Genomic DNA, 27228 nt, shown 5'->3' with positions numbered 1-27228 from the left:
ATAAAAATTAATTCGCGACACTGTACCTGTCCTTCAAAGATTTGAAGGGAATTGGAAGATCTTAGTTGGCAGTTGCGTTTTCAGTTCATCAAGTCCATACAACTACAAAGGTATAGTTTAGCAAAAGAGAAGTTCAGAAGGAATTTTGATAGCTGTTCAAAATCAACATCAAACACGTTTGCTATCAATAAGCAGACGATGCTTCTGTGAAAAGAAACTAGCAGACTCTAAGCCTTTTCAATATAAACAAAGTTACATGCCATGCCACGGTTGAGTCATCCTTCCCACATGCTTTTAAAGGATTTGAACCCCCAACAGCCATGTGAAGGGAGCTGCCCATGCATGTTAAATAACAGGCAACTTTAAGCAAGAAGAATTAAGGGATGATAATCCTCATTAAGTGACCAAGGCTGATAAGGTATCCTTCTTTTCTCCAATTTGTGGCCGAAAGTGAAATAAGTCACAATGCATCTGATTCTCTCTGCCTTTTTGACACACAAATTTACCACTCTCTGTTTGGGGTTGGCACTTTTGTTAGGCTTCTACCTCTTAAGTGTTTGGGCCACTAATCTGGTAAGATTGTCCAATGTTAGACTATACATTTTGTCCTAATTATTTAAGCTTGTCTAGATGTCCCTCTTCCTAGAATATGCCAAAGCATTTTTGTTCAACTGAAGTATGGGACTGTGGTTTTCTTTTCTAGCTTGAGCCTTGGGCTCAGTTCATCATCAAAACAAACAATCATTTTCCTCCAAAATAACACCTTAATAAATGTTTTTAAGTATTGTCAATTTAATGTTTTGAGCAAGATATTGATATAACACTGGTAAAATTATTGCTTAATTCACTTCCTTTATTTATCCTATTAACATAAATGGATAAAGACAAAGTGAGTTGAGTTATAGAGATGTTGAGCAATGATCCTTCTCATTTTTTACTATGGATATATACTCATGGTGATAATAAATGAGTTGATCGTGTGGTACTCGGCCGTGATCGAACAACTCAGTACATCCTTATTCTCGCCAAAACTCAGCCATCCATCTCTCGGGTAAGATTTCCCCCATTTGTTTTTTTCTAGGATTAGGGTTTAACCAACAGTTAAACTTTCAAAGCCCCTAAATTCCTACCCCAACCCATGCCGATTCTTTCACTCTCCCGCTTCATTTCAATCTCAATTTCCTCAAAACCAAACAAGATTTTCACTTTTCTATTTAGCACAGCCTCTTCTGCAGACAAATTCTTCACTCATTTACAGAAAAAACAGAGCAACATAGAGAAGACCCTAGCTTTAGTCAATTCTAAACTGGACTCGAATTGTGTCTGTGAAGTGCTAGAAAGATGCTCCTTTGATAAATCTCAAATGGGTCTGAGGTTTTTTATATGGGCAGGTCTTCAATCAAATTATAGACATAGCTCTTATATGTATAGCAAAGCTTGTGAATTTTTGAAAATTAAGCAAAACCCGTTTCTTGTTTTGGATGTTATTGAAGCTTACAAGGTGGAAAAGTGCTTGGTTAACGTTAAAATGTTTAAGGTTGTTTTGAATTTGTGTAGAGAAGCTAGGATTACTGATGAGGCTTTGTTGGTATTGAGGAAAATGCCTGAATTTAATTTACGACCTGATACCACTACTTATAATATGGTTATTAGGTTGATTTGTGAGAAAGGGGATATGGATATGGCTGATAAATTGATGAAAGAGATGGGCTTGATTGATCTTTATCCTGATATGATCACGTATTTGGCTATGATCAAGGGGTTTTGCAGTGCTGGTAGATTAGAGGATGCTTGTGGGTTGTTTCAGGTTATGAGGGAGCATGGGTGTTTTCCAAATGCGGTGGTGTATTCTGCTCTTCTCGAGGGGATTTGTAGATATGGGAGTGTGGAAAAGGCATTGGAATTGTTGGGGGAGATGGAGAAAGAAGGTGACGGTTGTAGTCCAAATGTTATCACATATACATCTGTGATTCAAAGTTTTTGTGAGAAGGGTCAGACAACAAAGGCATTGAGGGTTTTGGATAGAATGGGAACTTGTGGGTGTGCTCCTAATCGTGTAACAGTTAGTACTTTGATCAAGAGGCTCTGTGCCGAGGGACATGTTGAAGAAGCTTATAAGTTGATTGATAAAGTTGTTCCTGGGGGTGGCGTTTCGGATGGTGATTGCTATAGTTCTCTTGTGGTGTCTTTGATAAGGATTAAAAGACTTGATGAGGCAGAGAAGCTCTTTAGGAAGATGTTAGCAACTGGGGCTAAACCTGATAGCATTGCATGTAGTATCATGATTAGGGAGATCTGTCAAGAGGGACGGGTGCTTGATGGTTTTTACTTATATGAAGAAATTGAGCGGATGCGATACTTGTCTTCCATTGACGCTGATATCTATTCTATTCTTTTGGTTGGCCTTTGTCGGCAAAGCCATTCGGTTGAAGCTGCAAAGCTTGCTAGGTCGATGCTTGAAAAAAGAATTCGCTTGAAAGCTCCTTATGTTGACAAAATTATTGAACATCTGAAAAACTGTGGAGATAAGCAGCTAGTTACTGAGCTTGGTAGGATAGGAAGGTGATATTATCAAACAATTGTTTATATGCCTTGGAGGGCCTTCTTTTCTACTAAAAAGTTTCTGTTTGATAAATTAGAAATTTAATTAAAGAGGGAAAACATCTGGAATAAGATTTTTAGCATTTGCTTTTACTGTAACCATACAAAGACACAACCAAGGATTCTTATAATCCTCAATACAGTAAGCACCTTGGAAGTTAATGATGGTATTTTTTAATGGAATTGCAGGATTTTATTCAGGATGATCCTGGTCTGAATGAGAATACAGCTAAGTCAAGTTGTTGTTTTTCCGATTTATGTCATGTTGTAAGTGGATTATAGGATGCTCTTTTTTTTTTTTCAATTATGTGTGCTTATTTTTCATTTCAAATATTATCTTGCGTAATTAAAAGCCTCTTCTTGTGAACTTCGTAGGGGTTAAGATCACAATTTACACTATTAATCTTTCTCCTGTTGATCAGCCTAACTTGTGTATCCTGAAGGCTGAAGCAATTTGTATTAGGACGCTACCTTGCAAAGGAAAGGCGTAGATGCATGTCAGATTGCTGAAGGATTTTATAAAGCCATCTGATAAAGAAGCTGTTTAGTCCATATTGTCTTTTCAAATTTGTTAGGGAAAGAAAATGAGTTATTGCATGGTAAAACGGCAATTGTTGCCGTGTAAAGGCCAAAGCATCATAACTGTGGAGTGGATAATGCAATCTGAAACAAAGTTTTCTTCTTCAGAACTTATTGCAAGTCGTTTTAGTATTTCGTAAGTTTAATTTTGCCCTGCTATATGTACATTTCTTACTACTTAGTATGGAACAGTGATTGAGATCAGAGAATTTGGACAAAGATAATTGAATCCATTGTTTAGTCTATATTTGTATGTGGTATCTCTATTGTTAATACAGATTGCTGAAGGTTTTGATAACTTATTTTAATCCGACGAATCTGAAGTATTACACAAACATCATGTGTAAGGGATGCCCTGATGCTTAATCGCTGTATCAACAACTACTGAAATGTTGTTGATAAGGCTTTTATTCCCCTCTCCTTTTTCCTGTTTTATATGAATGTCTCTGTTTCTTATTTTATTTGACTTTATGATGCTGTCTGCCTTTCTGTCTCTCCCTCTCTCTCTCTCTGTAGATGGAGAGAAAAGAACTGAAATCATTGTTCCTACCTGCAGTATTGAGTGATTCATGAGCTTTGTTCATCCTGGGGAGAGAAAAGAAGAGAAAAGAAATCCAGGGTTTGCCAAATCTATGTAAGTAGGCATCATGAGTAATCCCAGGAAAGAAGGAACAAATTGCTCATGTTCCCCAACTGATTCATTCATTTGGAAATATGCAATGCGTCAAGACCTGGTGTTGTGTTTTCTTCTTGACAAATCCTCAGAGAATACATATTCCTCGATAAACGGAGAGCGTCCACCTCTCATTGTCTTTTTGTTGTACTCAGTTAGCAAACTTGTTATCAAGCTCTTAGCATTTTTGGTTCGTAGAGATGCTGAAACGATCAATGTTTTCTGTTGGCAGAGCTGACATCTTGCTCTCACATGAATGCACAGTTCATTAGTTCTTGTCCTTTACTTAAACAGGCTAAATTCCACGTACCCTTTTCATTATTATAATGCTTTAATTCCAAGTTCTTGTCGTTGTTCTCTTTTTGGTACGAATTGGATAACAGTATTTAAAAGGTTAGTGGTACCCCAACTTTGCCACCTCCCAATTTTGCTTTCAGCTCTTGGCTGTGAATCAACGGGCGGTTGAGACATAATCCATTAAAAACTCGACATCAATACTTAATTAAGTTTAGGACTCGAATGCTTTCAATTAATTTAGGTATGCAAATTTGTCATTCAAATTTAAATATGTAAATCTTTATTTTTTTTTTAAAAAAGTGTAAATAAATTTGTTTTTCTGACACTTAAATGTGTATATAAATACCTTATTTTTTTGTATTGTCATTTATTACGTCAGTTAGCATGTCGCCATCAAGTGAAATTGACAAGAATCAATTGTTAATTATAAACATATATTTAATAAAAAATAAAAATATAATGATTCAATCAAAAGTTTAAATTACTTTAAATAGTTAAAAAATCTTTTGAAATATTATGTCAATTTCATAATACTACTTGTATATCAACAAGCAAAGTAATAAAAAAAAATGCAAGTATTATGAATTTCACACCAACCTTTTATGTTTTGCTTGAAAGTCATGTAGTAGTATACTATCATTTTCATTGAAAGATAAAATGTCAAATTTTTTTTCTTCCTTATTGGAAAAATCAAACAATTAGTAACAATTTCTAAAGAAAATTACGATTTCTTTTTCTTTTTAAGGTAGTTAAGATTGTGATATTCCTCTTTTAGGTGGATTATACGTTGATTAGTAATTGTTGTCATATTTGTCGGCAATCCTCCTCACACCTAACCTCCAAACTCAGTTCAACACGTGTCATCTCTCTACACACTTGTCATAAATTCCCTCCATATCATTACCGTCACTCTATCTCTCCCCTCCTCACCCAAAAATAAATTTCACCCCCTTGTTACTCTTTGGTTTCAAAGTTTGTTAGAGCAAAAAGCGGAGGAGTGGAACCCAGGCTATCCTCTCTCTTCATGAATTTTCTTACAAAATTGAAACTTTTTTTTTCTAGGGTTAAGGGTTTCCAAAACATAACAATTTAGTTCCCGATCCCCGATTTCCATAATTCAATCGTCGTCTTGTCACGCCACATCGTCTCCGGCTTGTTCCCGCCGTCCGATCGACCCTCATCCTTCGAAATTTGGTGTTGCTTTCATTGGGAAATCAACAACCCGTGATTCCCAAATCAATTGCTATCAATCTCATCTGTTGCTCCGTTTCCCGTTCGAATTCCAAGCTTTAGGGTTTGTGTTTGAAGAGGAATGTAAACATTTCGATTATTTTTTGAGCTTTCTTTTTCTGCCTTTATCAAATTGTGTAAATTGGGTAATTAGGGTTTTTAATTTTGTCCATATTTGTTTTATTTGTGTTGAACCGTTGGGATATGCATATTGAAGAATTGAAAGGAGGGGAAATGATGGAGAAAGCTGGAGAAGTAGAAGAAGCAAATAAGAGTTGTTGTGGAAATAGTGGGGTTTTGGGTATCGAAAGAAATGTTGTGGAATGGGATGCGAAAAGGGTGTTGATAGGTGCGGGAGCTCGTGCACTGTTTTACCCTACCTTGCTTTACAATGTTGTTAGGAACAAGATTCAGGCTGAGTTCCGGTGGTGGGATAGAGTTGATGAGGTACAGATTACTCGTACATGCTGTGCATCTTAAGTAATTGGTATTGTTGGTGATGAGTGTTTCGAGGTTATGTGGATGCTTTCTTGTTTTGTTATATGGTTTTAATTGAATTTTATGTGTTTATTTTTGTCTGTTTTGGTCAAGTGCTTGTTTAATTTAGCTTGCTTGTTTCAGATGATAATATTTGTGTCTAGGTTGTTCAGGTTATTAGCTATATTGGTGTTGGATAATATTGTTCTGAATACGTGGGCAAATGCATGTTTATACATACTATTGCTCAGATCATTCTGCAATTTGTTAAATGCTCATGGGTTTCTTTTATGGTCACATTGTGGGGTATTGCCTTGATTGATGTTTATGCTTGCTGGCATTGATAAATTAGATTCTCATTTACAAGAGAAAGTAGTATATGGTTTTTAATTAATCTGGCTAATGTTGCTATTTTTGTGTTCTAAATTTCCATCAATTTTGAAGTAAAAGTCTTTATTTTCCTCATATTGTGGATGGATATAACTTTGCAGAGTGCATGATGTCACACTCACTCTCTCCTGATAGTCTTTGCTTTTTAACCTATCTTATCTTTTTTGTTCATTCAATTGGCGGATTCATTTTCATGAAAGCTCTGAGAGTCATATTTGTGTAGAATCTATCTTGTAATTTACTCTTCTTATGTTGCACATTTGTTTGACTAGTTCTAATATGTTCTTTTTACAGTTTATACTGTTAGGTGCTGTTCCGTTCCCTACTGATGTTCCAAGGCTAAAGGAGATTGGTGTTCGTGGAGTGATTACACTAAATGAACCTTATGAGACTTTGGTTCCAACATCTCTTTATCGAGTGAGCATTCTGTTCTAGTATTTATGGTGTACATTTTTTTGTACTTTGCAAGACTTTTTATCTTTGTTCTGCAAATATTTTTTCTTTTTCCCAATTTTGTGATTTTACAAACTTAAAATTTCCTTTTAATTATGTTGTTAATATTTTTGCATTTAACATTCAAGTACCTTGGATCCTTTGATTGTTACTAAAGTTGTTAATTTGCTTTCTACAATTTTGTCGGTAGAATCATGGCATTGACCATTTGGTGATCCCTACAAGAGACTACTGCTTTGCACCATCATTGACATCAATATGCCAAGCTATTGATTTCATTCATCGTAAGTGTTCTTTGAGGGGGTTGGTTATTTTGGTTAAACTTATCTGCCCATGACCTTTTTCTTAAAAGAAAAGAGACATTGTTCAAATGGTTCTCCATTCTTTTGTATTAAATATTCCTTGGTAGAAATGTGCCCTTATTTTCATCTTTTTTATTTTTCAAGGAAATGCATCATGTGGGCAAACTACGTACGTTCACTGTAAAGCTGGTCGTGGCCGCAGCACAACCATTGTTTTATGTTACCTGGTTAGTGCCGTATAAAGAAGCTTAGATCATATTACTTATTGGTTCTTGCTTCATTGATGTGAGTTTTGGTTTCACATAGGTACACTATAAGCAGATGACACCTGTTGCGGCGTATGATTATGTGAGGTCAATTAGACCAAGGGTGCTTTTAGCTTCTTCCCAATGGCAGGTATAATGTCTTCGGTCTTACATTCTGCAATTAAGTTCAGCAATAATGAATTCATACTTCTATGCATTTTAATAGAAAACTGTATTTTTTGAAACAATGGATTTGATTTATCTCTTTCTTTATTACAATCGCAGGCTGTTCAGGAGTTCTACTATCTTCAAGTGAAGAAGGTTGGTCTGCACAGCCATGTGGCAGATTTAATTTTAAGAACTTCAGACACAGCACCTTCACAAGACCTTGTGGCTTTTGATGATGGTTCTGTAGTAGTGGTAACAAAAGCAGATCTTGATGGATATGAACAAAGTCTTGAATCAGGTGCCGTGTGGGCAGATTTAAGTGTGGTATATCGAGTTAGGGTTGCTGGTCAGGCGGCACTGGCAAGAATCTCATGCTTGTGGCTACGCTGCCAAGCACACCAAAAGATTTCAGCCCAGGAACTTGGTAGAGAGAGCAGCTGTCTGAGAGGTATTAGTGTAGACATCCATGTCTACTGAAAACTGCAGTTACAGCACGCAAGATGCTGTAGGTGTCTGTCTTCTCTGTTTATCCTTTCTCGTACATAAAATGCGAATAATGTTTCTTTAGGCCCAAGCGAAACTATGTTTCGTCTACCCTTGTAAATCGAGTTGTTATATCTTATGAATCAAACAAAAGAAAAAGCCTAACTGCTTAAGCATCAAGTGTATATATTCTCATGGTCTATGGAAGTAATGTTTGTGACCTGACAGATGGCTGATTGTGTTTGGGTTTGGGATCAACCTACGCCTCATGAGTGCAATGTAGTTATTAAGTTGCTGGACCATGTCTCATCTGCGTGCTACTGGCAAAGAGTGGTTATCTTGCCATATGTTGTTAAATTATCGAAAACGTCAGTGCCAAGAATAAGGAGTCTCGAACTGTAATATAAATGATTACCGTTTAGTTAATTATACTGTTGTAATTACGCAGAAGCAAACGTGAAGGATGGTCATCAATTATTAATATTGCCTCCTTCATCAATTAGTAATTTAAGCTTCTTACAGAAGGGTAAGTATCAGTCAGTGAGATACCAACTATGCCGTTCAGGTTTCCATCGGAATTCTGATAGATTCCTACCTTTGTGTTCAAGCTTAAGGGGAGGGAGAAAGTGTTTGTCAAATATCACAGAGGGAGACATCGAGCATTGGATTTCTGTTTGTTTAGATGATCTCTATTCAATCTACAATTCAATTAAAATAAGACAGGTTTTTGACATGGCGAACACCTTTGCCAGTATTTATCATTACACTTGATACATATGTCATGATAGACTGTAAGACTGCTCTGGAGCCAGCCCCCATGAAGTCGAGGCTTTAGTCGAATCCATAATTTTCCTTCATGCTGTGCCTCGGTTGGTACATGCAGAGGAAACGGTGTACCTCAAGGTTATCTAGTCTCTTTGTTGTTTGATTCAGTTCTGCTTCAATTTCCTGTAACCTTGCTTCCAGTTGTCCAAGTTTTAGTTTTAAAGGCTCAATTTCTACTTTTAAAGGCCCACGTTCTTCCATCAAAAGCTTTGGCTTTGCACTGGGCTCTGCAATCACGTTATTTAGCGTTTCAAGTGTGAGGTTTGTTGCAGAATTCTCTTCATCCATTGAAATGACTTGGCTGCTCTCAGCATTCTGGTCCCCAGGAGTAATATAGGATGGTATCAACTACAGAAAAACCAGAAGGATTTTGAGTTCAGAAAGGGAATGCAAACACTTTGCTTGAATTCTGGAAAATCAAATTCAGGCCTTGATTTAGTGTTTGCAGAATTGAAATGTAAACCTACCTCAGAGATGACACAGCCAACCTTAGCACTAAATTTGCATTCTGTACAATGATAAACTGGATCCCTTCTATCTCTCTTTTCCTCACAAACATCGCAGTAAAATTTATCGTCCGAATTGTTTGCAACTTCTGGCGAATTCAGTTCGAATTCGAGAGGAGATTTGGTAAGAGTTAAATAATCTATATGGCATTTATGTCTTATTGTTTTTGGTACTGAAGGTAGACAGTAGGGATGGATGTTAAACCCACACACCGCACATCGAAGGAAGAATTTTTTGGCTTTCTTGCCACAAACGTTGCAGTCGAAAGGGGAAGGCCTTTTGTCACAGAGAGTGAGAGCGTGTAAGTAATTTCCATAATTGAATGGTGGTGTGAACTGAGCACAATCTTTATGAAGGGTAAAATCACACCAGAAGCAGCAATAGGCCAGCAGAAACGCGTCGTGTCGTTGGCTGCGTGCAAAACAAGAACGATTATGCTGCTGCTGCTGCCAAAAAAATGTGAGATTGAGAGGGTGCCAGAGATGAAAGGGATGATGGATCTCTTGTGGTAATTCAGCGCAGGATGCGTGTAGAAAGAAGTCGCATGATCTGTTACAGCGAAAACTGGGATATAAGCAATCTTCTCCACATGCTCTGCATCGACCTCGAACCTCAATGCCAATATCCTTGTTTTGATCCAGGAGTGCTAATGGATGTGGATGGGTGCAATGTTGAATTATATCGGCACCTTTGGACTCTATAGTGGGAAGTAAACCACATTTAACATCCAGTTTGAAACGACACTTCCCGCAGCTGTAGGTCAAGCCTGAGAGACTTTTCTCGCAACCCCCACAGGCGTAGGATGGATAGGTGAGCAGTATCAGAGGGCATCGATGGAAGAAATGATTGATCTTTCTTGGAACGGTGGTCATGCAAGAGTTATGGAGGAAAAAACTGCATTGCTGGCAGCCATAGGCAGAATCGGAGCAGAGCTTTTCACATATGGCACAGCAAACTTTTTGATCTTCTTCCTGCTTGTTCTTTGGATCAACAAGTGTTAAAGGATGCCAATGAGTGAAATGCTGAATAAGCCCCTCGCTTTCAGATTTTAAGGTGGGCCGTGAGACGTAGTCAACATGCATATTGAAATGACACGTGACGCAGCTATAGCTGAAACCAGAGCTCGGCATGAAGCAAGCATTACATGTGTAGTAGTAAAGCTTGAGGACAAGAGGGCGTGGATGAAAGAAATGCTCAATCTGCCGTGGAAGCCTAGCACACTCGTAATGAAGGTAGAACTCGCAGTAGGTGCAGCAACCATAGCACGGGCCAGATATGGGTTTCTCGCACCCATCGCAGATAGCTGCTAGTGCATTTCCGTCCTGGATGAAGGACAAAGTATGTTTATGGAGAAAATGTTCAATATTCATCTCTCTTTGCCTCTTTTTGCAAATATGGTTTAAGTCTGCTCTAGCCTATATAATTAATAAACAATAAAGCCTAGGGCAGGTTCATTCTCCTTTTTTAAGAGGATATACCAGGACTTACTTTGCTTGCTTTACCATATTTGTGCAATCGTTGGCATGAATTCTTAGATTCCTTGCTTTACAAGACAAATTTCATTCATCTTTTTTTTTTTCACTTTATTCTTTGAATATCTTCCCATTTTAAGTGGTTCTGTTCAAATAAATTCAAGAGAACTTGACAAAGTAAAGAGACAAACAGGAAGTCAAGTCGGACCTTGCCCGTCAAGGCAAAATAAATGTAGAGGGACTGCTTTGTTGGTCATACCTTTTTCTTACATATGGCATCGAATCCCAAGCTAGGCGATTGACGTATGACCAATAATGCCACTTTGGAGAGGAAAGAAAATGAAGAGGCATCTAATTGCTGCTTCAGAGTAGCTGCCAAATATTGAACCAGCATCTGTGCTGAAGTTTTAGGATACACTGAGCTAACCACTTGCAAGAAATTTCGTTATTATTAGAAATTAAATAAAGAAACGGCAGAAAAGGGTCAGCCAACCAATGTAAAAGACTGTGTGACCCTTAAATTACTCAGAGATACCAAAATGTCAACGAAATATTTGGAATAACAATAACAGGTTCAGAGTAAATGCCTTGTATTATGCTTATTGCAGACACCAAATGGTTTGTAGAAAACATAATTTTCATCTAATGATGCTAATAATTCAGGTTTATCCTTGCAAGGGCTATTCATATTATGAAGTTCAGATTCCCATCATAGTACATTTGCCCAACCTGTGTTGAGAAAAGGTTGGCAGAATTTTTTGGTAAAATTGCAGTGGTAGGCATTAAGGGCAAGCCAGTAAGATTATGAGGTTTGAATTCCATGTGTAGATGATCTTTGATGACCTCTATTGAATCTATAATTCAATTCAAGTATTACTCTATATGAAAAATAAAGATATGGCTAATCTTTTGCAAGTCCAAGTAATTCCCTGAAAAAGCTCTGGACTGACGAGGGCCACCGGTAGTATGATGATCCATTAAGTATCAATTCAGATGATGCTTTGTCCTGCAACCAAGGGACCTCTTGTTTTCTCTTGCGGCTTTGCCTGATCTGGTGATGAGATCCCTGCACTTTGGCATAACTACTTTGAATGCTCTCCACCATTGATGCTTGATCCTTCAAGTAAGGTACAACATGCTTTTTCATGTCTTTCCTGGATATTCCAAGATGGCCTCCTGAGACACTAATGTAGTGGACCCTTCCAGCATCATCTAAGGTCTTTAAACCAATCCAGTCTTCTGTGTAAAGCTTTGTCTGCATAGATAGTGATATTGTTGACATGTAAAGCAAACCAAGCTCCCACTTAAAGTCGAAAAAGCATGAGCAGAATGTAAAACATTGATCTTGGCACAATTTGCTGCTAGACTTGAGGAATATTGGGTAAAAAATTTCAAATTCAAACATCAACAAGATAAAATAGTATGAGGTAGCCTTATATTCTCCACGTTAGAACCAAGTAATTGCTGTAAGTTATCTTTCAGATTAAGGAATCACAAGAAGCTTTGAGAAATTAGATAACAAAGATGGATGATTGCCAGCAATGTCTTCAAAGATTTGCATCCAAGGCCCCAGAGCAATCTAAATGTAGCAAAACTCAGTGCAAGATATCAGATCCATTGGCACATGTAATAACTTTCCAACGGTTTTCTTCCCTTCAAATTCAAAATTGTGCTTTGGAAATGGTTTAAAGACTCTAAACAGCAATGCTTGTCAGGAAACTAAAGAAACTATGCCATCACATTATTTTCAGCCATGTCTACAAGGATTCTTTCTTCTTCCCCATTGTCATTCTCTTTTCCTTTTTTTTTTTGCTCAATTGTCACTCTCTTTTCGCTTTTCTAATATGTATATCCTAACAGCCACACCAATCAGTCTCATATCAGAATGTGTCACACCAGAATGAGAATTCAAGCTTTGTTAGTGCAATGACAGTCATGGTTGTAGGAGATGTGAATTTTTTTTTCTAAATTTATAGGAGATGTGAAAGAGAACAGATATGCAGGGCATACAAACAATATGAGCTTAGATATGAATTATTTTTTACAACAACATATATAGCAAGATGAACTTTCAGGGATAGGCAGGCTATTTTCATATTTAAGAACAAAGAATTTCAATAAAAATTTAAGAAAATGAACATTTTCAGGAGAAAGTATTGTACCTCTTGAGGATGAATCACGGGCTTGAAGGCCCCATTTGGGTAGTATCCGAACCATGAGGTTTCCCTTGGTATCAAGACATTGTCCTGCTCAAACTGTTTGAGTAGAAGATGAGCAAAATTAACAGAAAAGTTTGCCTGTATCGAGACAATTAAATAAAAAAACTGAAAAAGAAAAAAGAAGCTAGGGGACCAATCTAGGTTGGAAAAGCTAAAGAGGCATTCTTTCAGCTTACCATGATAAGCACCAAGTTTTGCAAGCGAGTGAACCTTTCCTTATAAGTGGAATTCCTTTCACCAGGGAGTTCATTGTTAAGCTTTGGAAGAAATCTACATTTTTCCAAATAATGAACTATATCCTGGAAATTAAAAGATACATGGAAATTTGACATGATTGTTAAAATTTTAGCCTCTTAAAAACAAGATCTAAACACTACTAAGCATATAAAAGATTTTTGGTTGCGAAGCATTTGACTCCTGTATAATTTGGTGAGTCATAGCTGTACAACCACTTCAACCAGTTAATAACAAGAGAATATGCAGTACTAAACCCCTCCTCCTCCCCCCTCCCCCCGCCCCACCCATATATTCCATCTCATTTTCCAGGTAGTAGTGTATGCTACTCACGTTTGGTAATTTTAGATAACCACTCGGAGCCAAATGAGCCTGCAAAGTGCCAATCATGTACCTGAAATTAGTAACAGTAAGAAAGTATTCTTACATTGATTAAAGTTACAGTGTTCCTTAAAAGCATGAATAAAAATTTGTATGAGTTAATGAGCCTTGGAGAGAGAGATGTATACTTGGATATAGTCGGTGTATATCTCTGACTTGATAAGCTTGTCAGCAATCAGGCACAGAAAACCAGACTGCAATAGCACAAGAATCACTTTAACAACATACACTACAGATCCTGACAGGATTTAAGGAGTTTAAACTAGACTAAAACTATTATCTACCGAGTCATTTTATCAATTCTATCAGTAAAATTATTCTATGACACATTTAGCTCATGTTAAGAAATACACTCCATGACATCACAACGCATTGGATATTGCCACAATGGCTTCCTAATGCATAGATAACATATGAAATCCTCTGAACTAGAGTTAGAGTGTAAGCATTGAAAATATGCAGTTGGTTCTTTTGCGCACAGGCAAACAAATCAGCTTTTTTGATTTGAACCTGTTAGGACCCAAAATACTTATTATCCCTTGATTTAATGTCAAATCTTGATAATTAGCTCTTCAATCTTGTAACTCTCTGTGCAAGACTCAATTTGAATGCAATAAATAAAATTTATGGTTTGCCATATTCAACTGGAGTTCCATAAGATATGCTCAGTTGTTTAGAATTGACAGTGTTGGACATGCAGAATTTCCCAGGTATGGAACTAGAAGTGTATTAGTTTCTCACCCAAAATGGTGCCATCTTATAATCATATAAAGGTCTTACAAGCAGCCTTCATACATGCCAAATCTATTTCATTTTTTATCTCTAAATCTGAAATCTTTCAGAGAGGAGATGAAAAAGTCTTTATAGTACTTACACCACAAAGAGGAACAGAAGCAGTACCAGCATGAGGCCCTCCTAAAGAGATAAAATTCTTTACCTGTGAAGAAAATTCAATTCATATTAAATAGAATTCCTAGAATATTCAACATTGAGTCCAGACTCCGGAGTCCATGACTATAGAGTACATCCCAGCACTTAATACATGATCAAGGGCATAATTAAGATAGGTTAGCTAACAAACAGAGATAAAAGTGCTTTCAGATTAATGTGGCTGACCATTGAAATCATGATGATTTGGAAAAACAGATGTAAATAAAGACAGCACAAAACAGAGACCAATGACTAATGGTGGGGTGAAATTCATTAAATACATGATCAAAAAGTTAACTTTTCCATTTTCCTCATACCTCCTTATACATTGCAAAACTTAGTTGATCTTATTCTGCAACAACTAGCTAATCTTTTGAGCAAAAGATAAACCAAGAAGTTTTGGGTTCAGCTGGCTCTTACCTGAGGTCCACCATCACAAAACTCTACAACACCTCGACCTATCAAGTTGCCCTGTCAAACCAAGTAAAAGATTGAGAATGACAGCCACATATGGAAGTTGCCTCAGCATCAAACTATAGAAATAACCAAACAATGATTTCTCTACTAGGCACCACAAAGAAAAGGTTCGAGAATTAACACATCAAAAATTATGGGAGAAAAGAAAAAACACATAGACACAAATTTGAGATAAATCAATTGAATGGGCAATGTGTGAGCATCGACGTGTAAGCTCTTAGTTTCTATTCTCAATGTGATGATATAATATAAAAAAAGAAAAATTTACATCAGAAATGTCAGGATGAAAATGGTGTTGAAAACAAAATAGGAAGCATAAATTAAAGCAAAGACCCATGTGGCTTGAGGAAGGAGGACACAGCAATGTATATTTTAGCAAAAGCTATTGTCTTAAATGGAACTCTCAAGGAACACCAAACCCCATTATTTATGATGGATTCAATATTTAAAACAATTTTTTGGTTAGGTATTTATGCATCAATTAGTTAATTTCATTGGAAAAACTTGAATGGCACGATAAACTAACTCCGTTTGTTCAACACATCATTTTTTCATGAAGTTTACTGCATCACTTTGTAAAAAATTTTAAGCTCTCTCGTTACTTTAAAATATAAATTACCTGGGACAGACCAACTATATTGTAACCCTTACTCAGTTCTTTCATATGCTTCACCTGTTGGTAAGATACTGAAGTTGTCAAAGGGAAAACAAACTCCAAACCCAGACCAACAAAAGAAAACCAAGATCTACCCAGAAAGCTTTATCACCTTCTCACAAACCACAGCTGTCTGTAAACAAGCAACAAAGTTCGTCATAGAAGAAGCCAGACAACAATAAATGTCTCATCCCAAATGAGGTTACTTAAGAGATCTTTCCATGTCGTAAAAGTTTTACCTGTTCTTCCAGAGGCATAAACCAGGAATCCCATGTCCCATCTCCAATTTCTCTGCATGATTAAAAAGGAATATCAAGTCAACATGTAAAAAAAAGGAAAGGAAAAGAACGAGAGTTGACGAAGCTTACAAGCAATATCCTTTAGACCCAGAAAAGTTGGTGAGAAGTTCAGTGAACTGTTTGACTCCACGATTGGAACACTGATCTCCAATCCCTGAAAAGAAAAACCCAGAAAAATTTAAGCTTGATATAGAAACAGAGTGATTGGAAAGGAAAAAGAAAAAGGATTACCATGGAGAACAATGAAGGGAATGGAATGAGAAACTTCGGTGATTGTTAATATAAGAAAGGAAATAAAGGCGATGGATTTAGAGGGAAAAGCCATGAAAATTTTGTTTTTCCGAGAGGATTTTATATTTTCCTTTTAAAAAATTTCGGCTTGGGATAGGTTTAGGTTCCAGAAACTTTTGAATGGAGTTCTTTGTTGCAAGCTGGAAGAAGGTCTGTGCCTGGAGGCTTGTGATTGGTGAAAATGGGGCCAAATACACGGAGGCATGAATAAGATGGGACGCATTTATTTGTCGGAGTGCACACTGCCAGGATTGCTTCTTGAACTCGCCAATATGAGTTATGATGACGATTGCCTCTGTTGTCGTAGCTTGCAGACTTGGTTCCGGTGTGAACTAGCCTACCTTCTCTTTCGGAGGAGTGCTAATTCAATCATTACGGCATACTATTATTACACCATCTGCCCTTTTTTAGTTGACTAGTTAGATTCCTACGTGCACCAAAAGAAAACATAAGATTCAGACCCAACGCTCCTAAACCAGATCATTCAAAAATTGTTCAAGCTGTCAGGAATCCTACGAAATTGGAATCAAAGTCACACCCTTAATTAGCAAAAACAAGAGTTATCGTTCGTTGGAAAACTTGAAATGGGATGGACGGAGTAATCCAACCTATTTCATGGATGGATGGATGGAGCATCCAACTTTGCTTTCCGTGAGTTGGATGAAAGTAAGGATAGAGATAGCTTTATTGGTCATTCTCCTTTCTTACATTGGCCATCAAACCCACCTTGTATATATGTGACAAAATTGCGACTTTGAATAAGGAACACTGAACCCGTTTTGATTATTACATATTTTATCACCCAAGTTCTAAAAAACCAAGTGCTTAAATTCCCAAATCAGAAAAACATCTTCTCATGAATATTTGTTGCTACTCATGAATACCTCAGATAGGTTAGCTGACAAACAGAGTCAAATGTGCTCTCAGATTACTGAAAGGTGGCTAACCATTGAGACCTATACCATGATGTTTTGACAAATATAGACGCAAACCAAGGGAGCACAAAACAGAGACAAGCCTAGCAGTAACTGTGGGTGTGTAAGAAATCGTTTCAGACATCATCCAGATTTCGTTAGAAAGGTGTAGATAAAAAAATAGGAAGGGCAAATGAAAGCAAATACCCTTGTGGGTTGAGAGAGGAGGAACAACAACGTATATTTTATCAAAAACTACAGTCTTATACAAAGATGGAGCTCGCAAGGAACTCCAAATACCATTATTATGATTTATTTAAAATACGCATTACCACTATTGCTATTTTTTTTTTTTAAAGATTGTAGTTTCATTGCAAAGAAGGGTGGAATAATCCCCTTCAAAATACATCAGTAAAGAACCAGTGATTTTTGGGCTATACCTGGGCACAAAAAGCAGGTATATTCTCCAAATCTTACTCATATCTACCAAGAAAAATCTACTATACAAAAATCTGACACTATACACTTTCCATGACTGATACATGCACAATCCTGCCTATACACAAACACATCAAGTCCTGGCAGTAGAACAAAATAGAACCCGACCCTTCCTACCCTTAATACCACAAAAAAACTTTAACAGACAATCAAGTAGCACAAAAATCATCAATTCAAGAGCAGAAAGTCAGCCACCCGGTGATAGATTACAAGACATTCGATACTTCACAAGCTAGAGTTTTCCTCACCAGTTCCATAAATCCGCAGAAGATCCTGCTACCTATAAACCTCTTCTTTAGTCAACTTATCAGCAACTTTTTCAGAAATTTCATTGAAAAAACTTATCCACAAAAGAGTCCACCTTCCTTAGAAAAGCCTATAGTTCCAGCATCCTCTCATAACTATCATACTCTTTTTACACAGGGTCAAAGTGGCCCTGCCCAGCAAATGAAACAAAATGCCATCTCATGTCCCCCAACATAATTTTTTTTTTCAAGAACTTGTACATTTAACAGACAAGTGTCAGAAACCAAAGACCCCATAGCCCTCTGCCTGAAGTTAGCGTCACTATAACACATTTCAAATCGTCAACAGCCCTAAAACACCTTCCCAGCAGTAAACAAAATCACTATTGCTATTAACATCTGAAAATTTGGGCATCAGCAAGTCAAATTCAGTAGAAAAACTTTAATGATGCTACAATATTCTAACTTCAATCTTCAAACATAATACTACTTCTCTTTTGAAATGTTCACCTGACAATGCCATGATCAAGATAGACTCAAGGTGAAGCTTCAATCGAATGTTTCCCCTTCATCTTGTGTTTTAGCTCATACATGTACAGGAAACGATCTTCCTCAAGTTTATCTAGTCCCCATGTTATTGGCTCTAGTTTTGCTTCAAGTTCCTGTAACCTTGCTTGTAGTTTCTGAATTAATCTTTTCAGGGACTCAATTTCTAATTCGAAAGGCTTTGCCTTTTCTCTACATTTTGCGATCTCTTCGTCTAACTTTGCAAGCACGGGGTCTATTTCAGAATTCTCTTCATCTGTGGAAATGATTCTGCTGCTCATTCTACTCTGCTCATCTGAATTAGTTAAGAATGATAACAGCTGACAAAAAACCAAATATTCATTAATTAAGACTTCAAAAATTGATCTTTAAAATTATAAGAAATTGACATGGTTGATAAAATTTTCAAAGCCAGTCTTAGACTTCCTCTAAGTTATATAACTAGTAATTCATCTGATCCTCATTCAAAGAATTTATGCGAAAGTTCATGACAACGAAAGGAGCAAGTTGTAACAAATAAAAATATATACTTACCACAGAGAAGACACAGCGGGTTTCAGCAATAAATTTGCATGTTACACAATAAAAAACTTGATTGAATTTGTCTCTTTTTTCCTCACAGACGTCACAATAAAACTCGTCATCCATGTTATGTGCATCTTGAGGTGAATTCAATTCAAATTCAAAAGGAGAATCTGTGAGAGTTAAAGGATGTATGTGGCATTTATGGTTTATTGTTTTTGGTACTGAGAGATGGCAGTGGAGATGGATGCTAAACCTACATGCCACACATCGAAGGCAGAAGTTGTTGGCTTTCTTACGACAAATGTCACAGCTAATTCGATCTGTTTTATCAATAAGAGTGAGAAGGTGTGGGTGAGGTCCATACTTAAAAGAGGGTGTGAGCTTCGCACAGTCCTTATCAAGGGTAAATTCGCACTTGTCACAGCGATAGGCTAGCAGAGACCTGACATCGAATCCGCATGCCGCACAATAATACTGAAAATTTTTGAGTGGAAAGGCTGAGAGGGTGAGAGGGTGTTTGGAATGAAAGGGATGATGGATCTGTTGTGGTAATTCAACAGCACATGATCTGTGAAAAAAGAAGCTGCATCTGCTACAACCAAAAGTATACGTAGGACCTGAACAAATTTCCTCACACGCTCTGCATCGAACTTCACTGCCATTTATGCTTTCACAGAGTGCTAGTGGATGCTGGTGACTAAAATGTTGAATCTGCTTGGCATCTTCAGATTTTACAGTGGGAAGTAAGGCGCATTTGACGTCTAGTTGAAAACAACACCTTCCGCAGCTGAATGTCAAGAATGAGCCACGTTCATCACAACCCCCACACGTGTAAATGAATGGACTTGTGAGCAAAATGAGAGGGCATGGGTGGAAGAAATGATTGATCTTTCGTGGAATGCTGGTCATGCAAGAGTTATGGAGGAAAAATTCGCATTGCTTGCAGCCATAAGCAGTTGCAGAACCAGAGCACAGCTTTTGACATATGAAACAACAAACTTGATCTTCTTCCTTTTTCTTCTCAAGAACAAGTTGTAAAGGATGCCAGTGAGTGAAGTGCTGGATAAGCTCCTCACCCTCTGATTTCATGGTGGGCTTTAGGGCGCATTCAACATGCATATCAAAATTACATTCCTCGCAGCGATAGCTAGAACCAGCGCCACGTTCGATGCATAAATTACAATTATAGACAAGGGGAAGCGGTAAAACCTTGAGGACAAGAGGGCATGGGTGCAAGAAATGTTCAATCTTGGGTGGAAGCTCAGCACAGTGATCATGGATGAAAAAGTTACACCTGCTGCAACCATACGTCGGGCCAGATAAGTATTTCAGACATCGACTGCAGCAAAGCTCTTCGTTTCCCTTGTCGATGAACGACAGAGGATGTCTATGGAGAAAATGTTTAATGAAATCCATCTCTCTTTTACTGCTTTTCTGCAACAACAATGAATCCAAAATCCAAATCCTTTAGCTAATCAGACGATGACAGAAAATTGCCCAAGCAGAGTAAAACAAGACAGAGTAGAGAGAGAATATTTTTGAGCCTCCAAAGCCCTGAAAATGATATCTGTGGTATCAAAATCTATTCACAACCGTTTAGATGTAATGGAAATTTTGGTAGACATGGAAGAATATAAAAAGCTAAAAAGAAAGAGAACCAAAGCCCTCTGTAAAGAGGCAATGAAAGCGTGGGTTGGGGGATCTTTGGGGTTCAGGAAGGAAGGGATGCCGTTTACAAATGGATAAGGTGAAATTCGAATCAAAGTCATACCTAAATTAACGAAAACAAGAGTTATTGTTCCTTGGAAAAACTGAAATGGGATGGAAGGAGCAATCCAACCTTTTTCCTGGATGGATGGATGGAGCGTCTCCTTAACCCGCCGCCCTTCTTTTCTGTTCAACGGTGCCTATCTTCGATTTCTCACCTTCTAAACTCCTAAATATTCAAAACCCTACTAACAGAACAAAAACCAAAAAGCTAAACCATTGGCTTTCATTTTTATTTGTTTTTCTGTTTTTTTCCTCGTGTTTGTTTTTTGTTGGGTATATTTTTAGCTGGTAGATTGCCCTTTTTTTCACTCATATCTTCAATTCTTTTATCTTTTTTCACTTTTTATTAAAGGTTTTGAATTCTTCCTAAAATTTTTTTTTGTTTCAAATTTTCTGAAATTACCCTAATCTGGAATGAGGTCAGCTTTTTATATCTGATCTCACCTCAGACTCGACCCTACTGAGCCATGCCCAGCTGGCTCTCTTTTCTTTTTATTTTTTTATTTTGTTTAATGTTTTTGTTTTTTTTGTTTTCCTTTCTCTTTTTTTAGATTGCTTAACCTAATGTTTTGATCATTCTAAGTTTTAATTACTTAGCTGGACTGGTTCCTGGCTATTGGGCCTCTACAAAAGAAGGTTCCAAAGAACTAATTGATATCTGATAAGGCCCAAGTAATAAAAAAATAAAAAAAATAATAATTACAATAAAGATGGTTCTTGAGTGACCGTAATAAATGTTGTTTCAGGAATCACATAACTGAATTATCTGGCGGAGCGATTGGAGCAAAATGGCCATAGTCGAGAGAGGACTTGTACATCCGAGACATGTACCGCCCGTATTTTCTTTCGCTGAAGCTCGTAACTGTACAGGAAACGATGTTCCTCAAGTTTATTTAGTTCCCATGTTATTAGCTCTAGTTGGTCTTCAACTTCCTGTAAACTTGATCGCAATTTCTCTAATTCTAATTTTAGAGGCTCTGCCTTTTCTTTAAGTTTTGCGATTATTTCGTCTAGCTCTGCAAGCCCAGCCTCGCCTCTAGAAATATCTTTATCTATGGAAATGGTGGTGCTCCGGCTTAAGCATGGTAACAGCTGAAAAAAACCAAATATAAATTGTAATTAAGATTTCTTAAAAATTATAAGAAAATAGCATAGTTAACAAAAGTTTCAAAGCCAACTAGAACTTGTAATTCATCTAATCCTCCTTCAAAGAATTTGTGTGAAAGTTCAAAGAATTTATATGAAAGTTCAAAACAATGAAAGGAACAAATTGTGGCAAATCAAATTGTAAACTTACCGCGGAGATGACACAGCCAGTTTCAACAATAAATTTACAGCTTACACAGTAATAAACTGGATTTTCTTTGTCTCTTTTTTTCTCGCAAGCATCACAATAGAATTCGTCATCTTCGTCTTCTGGTGAATTCAATTCAAATTCAAAAGGAGATTCTGTAAGGGTTAAAGGATGTATATGGCATTTATGTTCTATTGTTTTGGTACTGAGCGATGGCAGTAGAGATGGATGCTAAACCTACATACCACACAGCGAAGGCAGAAGTTGTTGGCTTTCTCATAACATATGTCGCAGTAAATTCCATCCGTTTTATCAATAAGAGTGAGAAGGTGCGGGTGAGGTCCGTACTTATAAGAGGGTTTGAGCTTAGCACAATCCTTATGAAGGCTAAATTTGCACTCGTTACAGCGATAGAATGGCAGAGACCTGACAATCAATCCGCATGCCGCACAAGAATCATTCTGTGGATAGGATGAGGGAGTGAGAGGGTGGGGATGAAAGGGATGATCAAGCTCTTTTGATAATTCAACAGCGCATGATTTGTGGAAAAAAACCTTGCATCTGCGACAACCAAAAGTATTTGTAAGACCTGAACAAATTTTCCCACATGCTTTGCATCGAACACCACGGCCCTTTATGTTTTCCAAGGAGTGCTAGTGGATGTTGGTGACTAGGATGTTGAATCTGCTTGGCACCTCCAGATTTGACAGTGGGAAGTACGGCGCATTTGACATCTAGTTCGAAGCGACACCTTCTGCAGCTGAAGGTCAAGAATGAGCCGCTATCTTCACAACCCCCACACGTGTAAAAGATTCCACTCGTGCACAAAATGAGAGGGCATGGGTGGAGGAAATGATTGATCTTTCGTGGAATGCTGATCATGCAAGAGTCATGGAGGAAAAATTTGCATTTCTCGCAGCCATAAGCAGTTGCAGAACCAGAGCACACCTTTTGACATTTGAAACAACAAACTTGATCCTCTTCCTTGTTCTGAATAAGCTTTAAAGGATGCCAGTGAGTGAAGTGCTGAATAAGCTTCTCACCTTCTGATTTCATGGTGGGCTGTAGGGCGCATTGAACATGCATATCAAAATAACATTCCTCGCAGTGATAGCTATATGCGCCGATAGGTTGCATACAGAAAGTACAGTCACAGGGCAAGTAATCATGCGATACAATATTGAGGACAAGAGGGCATGGGTGCAAGAAATTTTCAATACTGGGTGGAAGCTTAGAACAGTGATCATGGATGAAAATCTTACACATGCTGCAACCGTATGCCGAGCCAGATAAGCGTTCCCCACATAACGTGCAGAACAACTTTTGGTTTCCCTTCTCGATGAACCACAGGGGATGTTTATGGAGGTGTTTTTTAAAAATTTCCATCTCTCTTTTATTGCGTTTTTGCAACAACAATGAATCCAAATCCTTACGTTTGCGGACAGGATGGCTCCAAGCGCTGTCCTTTTGGCCGCAAATGCCCAAACAAAGTAAAAGTAAAACAAGACAGAGTAGTAGACAAAGAATAAATTCGAGCCTCCAAAGCTCTGAAAATTTTGGTATAGATGGAAGAAAAACAAAAGTCAATGACAGAATGCTAGACGAAGAAACTGAGTTCTACAAGTTAAAAGAAAGAGAATCAAAGCCCTCTTTAAAGAGGAAATCAAACAGTGGGTGTGGGGTGTCGGGGAAGAAAGGGATGCCGTCTCCAATTGGATAAGGTGCAAAACGGCATCTTAAATTCATAATGAATTTGTAATACGAAATAAGATTAGAGTTGTTAGGTTTTGTTTTTTTTTCTCAAGGCCTTGAATTGATCTCATTACTTGATAAAAGGTGTACAAAAACATCCTCCTTTTGGTAGAGTTGCAGTCAAATCATATGGGACATAACCCCAGCATGATTTGTGCTACGAATATTCTAAAAGATCAAAACAAAAACTGGCATAACAGCCACAAAGTTAACCCCAGAATTCCATTACAATACCCCATTAATAAAATCCCAGTGTGCAGAACACAATATTTCCTGCAAGATTAGAATCGTTAGTTTGCTATGTTAGTACTCTTTGCTTAAATCAATTTTTTTTTTATTTTTTTCTTAAATCACCATTTTTCACCCTTATTTGCCATTATAATTTTCAAAGCATCATTTTTTTAATAGAGTAATATGTTAATTTAGTAATTAGTTAAATGTTCTTTCACATATGGATAGACATTCCTATCTTGGATAGGTGTTATAAGTATATATGCTAGCCGAACCTTAGTGGTTACGTAACCTACACGTTCTTTCTTTTTACTTTATCAGAAGGTGAGGCTACGACTTCTTTTTATTCTTTTCAACCTCTCTAAGAGTTTTTTAAACACGTCTACCTTTCTTTTTTTCATTGTTTCTTTATTCCATAGATTAAATCAGATTCCTCATTTCCAATTATCATGGCATCAAGTAACACCTTTTCTTCTTTCTCTTTCCTAAACATCATCAATCTTGTCTCTATTAAATTAGATTCCAAGAATTACCTCCTTTGGCATGATCAAGTCACTCATTTTCTCTTATGTCATGATCTTATAAGGCATGATCATGGCACGACTTTGGCCCCCTGCAATAGTTGAAAATGCTATTGGAAAATCATCTACTAAATCATAATTATTCGCAGAGGGTAAAGAAGGATCAATTTGTTCTTTCTTGTTTAAAGGCCACGCGGTTGCCAAGTGCTTCAAGAAGTTCATTTCACAATCTTAGAAATTAAGAAGGTTGAACATGAATTTTTTCTGCATCTTTACAAAATAATAATATAGACATGCCAAACACCCTTGGCTGCCTTTACCATGATATATACTCGATGCATATGTCATAATAGACTCAAGACTGATCGGAAGCCAGCCCTCCTGAAGTTGAAGCTTTTTAGTTGAATACTTATTTTCCTTTGTGTTGTGCTTTGACTGATATGTACACAGGAAATTTTCTGCCTCAAGTTCATCTAGTGCAGATAGATTCGCTTAAGTTTTGCTTCAAGTTTCTACAACCTTGCTTTTAATTTCTCAATTTCTAAATTTAAAGATTCGGGCTTCGTGTCTATGATCTCAGATCGATGAGATGAGTTTTTGATATATAAACATAAGCCTTTTCTTTTGGAAACGTGGACCGTGACAAATGATATCAGAGTAGACCACCATGACTAATGATATCAAGTTTCTCAAAATTCTAACAGTACCGAGACGCCAAGCCTGAGCCATCTTCATCACAATCCACACAAACGTAATGTGGAGTTGTGAGCAGAATGAGAGGGCAAGGGTGGAAGGATCGTTGATCTGTCGTGGAATGTTCATCATGCACAAATCAGAAAAAAAGTTGCATTCCTCTCAACCGTAGGCATAGTCAGAGCACAGCTTCTCACATATACCGCACCAAACTTCCAAATCTTTCTGATCCACAACTGCTAACGGATACCGGTGAGCAACATCTTTTGAAACAAGCATTACTTACATAGAGTAAAATCTTGAGTACAAGAGGGCACGAGCGCAAGAAATTTTGGATCTCTTCTGGATGTTGAGAGCAGGATTTATGAATGTAAAACTTGCAGTCTTTACATCCATAGACAGGACCCGATAAGCAGTTTCCACATCCCGAACAGACAACTTCATCATTGACCTTCTCCTGCTCAGTGAGCGTCAAGGATGCCCATGGAGAAAATGATCAACAATCTCCATTTCCCTTTGTTTCTACGATCCAAATTGGACACGTATGCCGCTACGAAAGAGGAAATAACAAAGCATGCTGATTGCTGAGAGCGAGAGAGAGACAGAGGAGAGCTTAATGGTATGTTTGGTTGGCAGAATAGATAAGAATGGAATAGAGTAGTTATTATGTGGGAATAAAATGAGGTGGAAATAGAATAGAATAGTTATTACTTAGTTTGGTATGACAAAGAGAATAGGACATGAATAATTATTATAACTTATTGTAGTATTTGGTTGGTAATAATAATTTTGGAATAAGAAAGGAATAGAAAATAAAAAGACAAAAACACCCTTTATTATTTATATGACATTTTATTTTTATTAGATTTTTTAAATATTAATAATCTAAAAATTAATTAAAATATTAATAATTAATATTTAAATATTATATTATTTTTAATTTAACAAATATATTTTACAGTGTTATGTTAAATGAAAGGGTAGTTGCAGTCTTTAATTGGGTAAAAGAGAAAAGAGGTTTGGTTCTTCCGTAGCGTAAGTTGCTTGTGCTATGGGACTTTGGAATCTAATCCGGAGATTGGCTTTCCGCTTGTCCTTGAAGGTTAGGTGCTTGGCATTTGAGAGATTACTAAAGGTGACAATTGGCAATGGAGTCATAGGTTATAAGTGGAACACACGTGATGAATAAAAGCATGGAAGCTCACAAAATTAATAATAATAAAGCATGGAAGGTCACCTCACCTACGTTTAAAGGAGATGGAAACAATACTAAGACCTTTCGTAAGTGCGTATACAGCAAGAATAATAATTATATAAGAAATGAGACTTTGAATTAAATATTAGAGCAATAATAATTAAATAAANTATTATTTTTATTTATTTTTAGTTTGTTTTTTTTAAATAGGAATAATTTATAATTTATTTATTAATAATTGATAATTTAAATATTAATATTTTATTTATAATTTAATATTAATATTTTATTAAAAGTTGGAATTAAGTGAGAGAAAGAGAAGAGAGAGAGAAAAATAATATTTTATACAAATGAAGTTGTAATTTTTTAAACTTGTAAAGGGTATTTTTATCTTTATCAATTTTTTAATTTATTCCTTAACTATGGAATAGTTAATACCATGGGAGAGGATGATATTAGCTATTCCTTGGTTTTTAAGGATTTTGAAGAATAGTCATTTCATAAGAATGGCTATTCCTTAGACCATTTTTCAACCAAACAAAGAAACCAAAATTTTTTGAGAATAAAAAGAGAATGACTTAACCATTCTCTCAACCAAACATGCTATAAGTGTAAAGGTCAACCAAGAGCATAGCAATGCAAGAGTTTCTTAATTTCTTTGACTAACGTTTTGGGCTTTGGATTTTTTATTAAGTTATTGGGTTGACAAGGATTGAAACCCATCTAAGCCCATTTAAACAAGGAAGAAAAGCAGCATATGAGTCTGTTGGCTATTGGGTCAATATTCTTTTGGTACATACACTGGAAAGCCAACCTGAGAAAAATGTAAAGCACAACCCATAGAGGCAGAACAAAA

At 36.9% G+C, this 27228-nt stretch overlaps 6 protein-coding genes across 16 annotated transcripts; 2 read left to right on the top strand and 4 right to left on the bottom strand.

Annotated features, from left to right (window-relative positions):
* Window positions 746-4138, top strand: LOC18606215 (pentatricopeptide repeat-containing protein At5g47360). Of its 8 annotated transcripts, XR_001927300.1 has the most exons (4): window positions 1064-2562; window positions 2791-3316; window positions 3459-3523; window positions 3737-4138. XR_001927300.1 is itself a non-coding variant. In XM_018118556.1 (2 exons), the coding sequence occupies exons 1-2, from the start codon at window positions 1139-1141 to the stop codon at window positions 2816-2818; spliced, it is 1452 nt and encodes a 483-aa protein (XP_017974045.1). In that variant the 5' UTR covers window positions 1064-1138; the 3' UTR covers window positions 2819-3430. The 8 variants fall into 8 exon arrangements, 1 of the variants encoding a protein (XP_017974045.1); XR_001927304.1 differs by lacking the exons at window positions 1064-2562; window positions 3459-3523; window positions 3737-4138 and adding an exon at window positions 746-1051 and having other exon boundaries at window positions 2791-2868; window positions 2977-3430; XR_001927303.1 differs by lacking the exon at window positions 3459-3523 and having other exon boundaries at window positions 2791-2868.
* On the top strand, window positions 5079-8120 carry LOC18606214 (putative dual specificity protein phosphatase DSP8). 2 transcript variants are annotated; one of them, XM_007039691.2, is made up of 7 exons: window positions 5080-5444; window positions 5598-5827; window positions 6542-6664; window positions 6891-6984; window positions 7147-7229; window positions 7309-7398; window positions 7533-8120. In XM_007039691.2, exons 2-7 carry the CDS (start codon window positions 5615-5617, stop codon window positions 7890-7892), a joined length of 963 nt encoding a protein of 320 aa, XP_007039753.1. In that variant the 5' UTR covers window positions 5080-5444; window positions 5598-5614; the 3' UTR covers window positions 7893-8120. The 2 variants fall into 2 exon arrangements, with proteins under 2 accessions (XP_007039756.1, XP_007039753.1); XM_007039694.2 differs by having other exon boundaries at window positions 5079-5827.
* On the bottom strand, window positions 8001-11188 carry LOC18606213. The gene is made up of 3 exons (XM_007039690.2): window positions 10962-11188; window positions 9191-10552; window positions 8001-9071 (listed from the first exon to the last, which is right to left on the bottom strand). Exons 1-3 carry the CDS (start codon window positions 11094-11096, stop codon window positions 8730-8732), a joined length of 1839 nt encoding a protein of 612 aa, XP_007039752.2. The 5' UTR covers window positions 11097-11188; the 3' UTR covers window positions 8001-8729.
* On the bottom strand, window positions 11276-16493 carry LOC18606212 (palmitoyl-protein thioesterase 1). 2 transcript variants are annotated; one of them, XM_007039688.2, is made up of 12 exons: window positions 16129-16493; window positions 15967-16051; window positions 15838-15889; window positions 15711-15731; window positions 15563-15616; window positions 14887-14937; window positions 14411-14473; window positions 13665-13730; window positions 13489-13527; window positions 13098-13220; window positions 12865-12957; window positions 11276-11957 (listed from the first exon to the last, which is right to left on the bottom strand). In XM_007039688.2, the coding sequence occupies exons 1-12, from the start codon at window positions 16220-16222 to the stop codon at window positions 11604-11606; spliced, it is 1095 nt and encodes a 364-aa protein (XP_007039750.2). In that variant the 5' UTR covers window positions 16223-16493; the 3' UTR covers window positions 11276-11603. The 2 variants fall into 2 exon arrangements, with proteins under 2 accessions (XP_007039750.2, XP_017973255.1); XM_018117766.1 differs by lacking the exon at window positions 15563-15616.
* Window positions 17546-22100, bottom strand: LOC18606211. 2 transcript variants are annotated; one of them, XM_018116723.1, is made up of 4 exons: window positions 21984-22100; window positions 20688-21778; window positions 18926-20350; window positions 17546-18711 (listed from the first exon to the last, which is right to left on the bottom strand). In XM_018116723.1, exons 3-4 carry the CDS (start codon window positions 20330-20332, stop codon window positions 18382-18384), a joined length of 1737 nt encoding a protein of 578 aa, XP_017972212.1. In that variant the 5' UTR covers window positions 20333-20350; window positions 20688-21778; window positions 21984-22100; the 3' UTR covers window positions 17546-18381. The 2 variants fall into 2 exon arrangements, with proteins under 2 accessions (XP_017972212.1, XP_017972213.1); XM_018116724.1 differs by having other exon boundaries at window positions 20757-21778; window positions 21984-22099.
* On the bottom strand, window positions 22209-23404 carry LOC18606210. Its single transcript, XM_018116725.1, has one exon. It carries the CDS (start codon window positions 23364-23366, stop codon window positions 22506-22508), a length of 861 nt encoding a protein of 286 aa, XP_017972214.1. The 5' UTR covers window positions 23367-23404; the 3' UTR covers window positions 22209-22505.

The sequence above is a fragment of the Theobroma cacao genome, chromosome 3 (genome assembly GCF_000208745.1).
Source record: "Theobroma cacao cultivar B97-61/B2 chromosome 3, Criollo_cocoa_genome_V2, whole genome shotgun sequence".
In the NCBI taxonomy this organism is placed as follows: domain Eukaryota; kingdom Viridiplantae; phylum Streptophyta; class Magnoliopsida; order Malvales; family Malvaceae; genus Theobroma; species Theobroma cacao.
The sequence above is the reverse complement of the archived record's forward strand: the minus strand, read 5'-3'. Positions and strand labels throughout refer to the sequence as shown.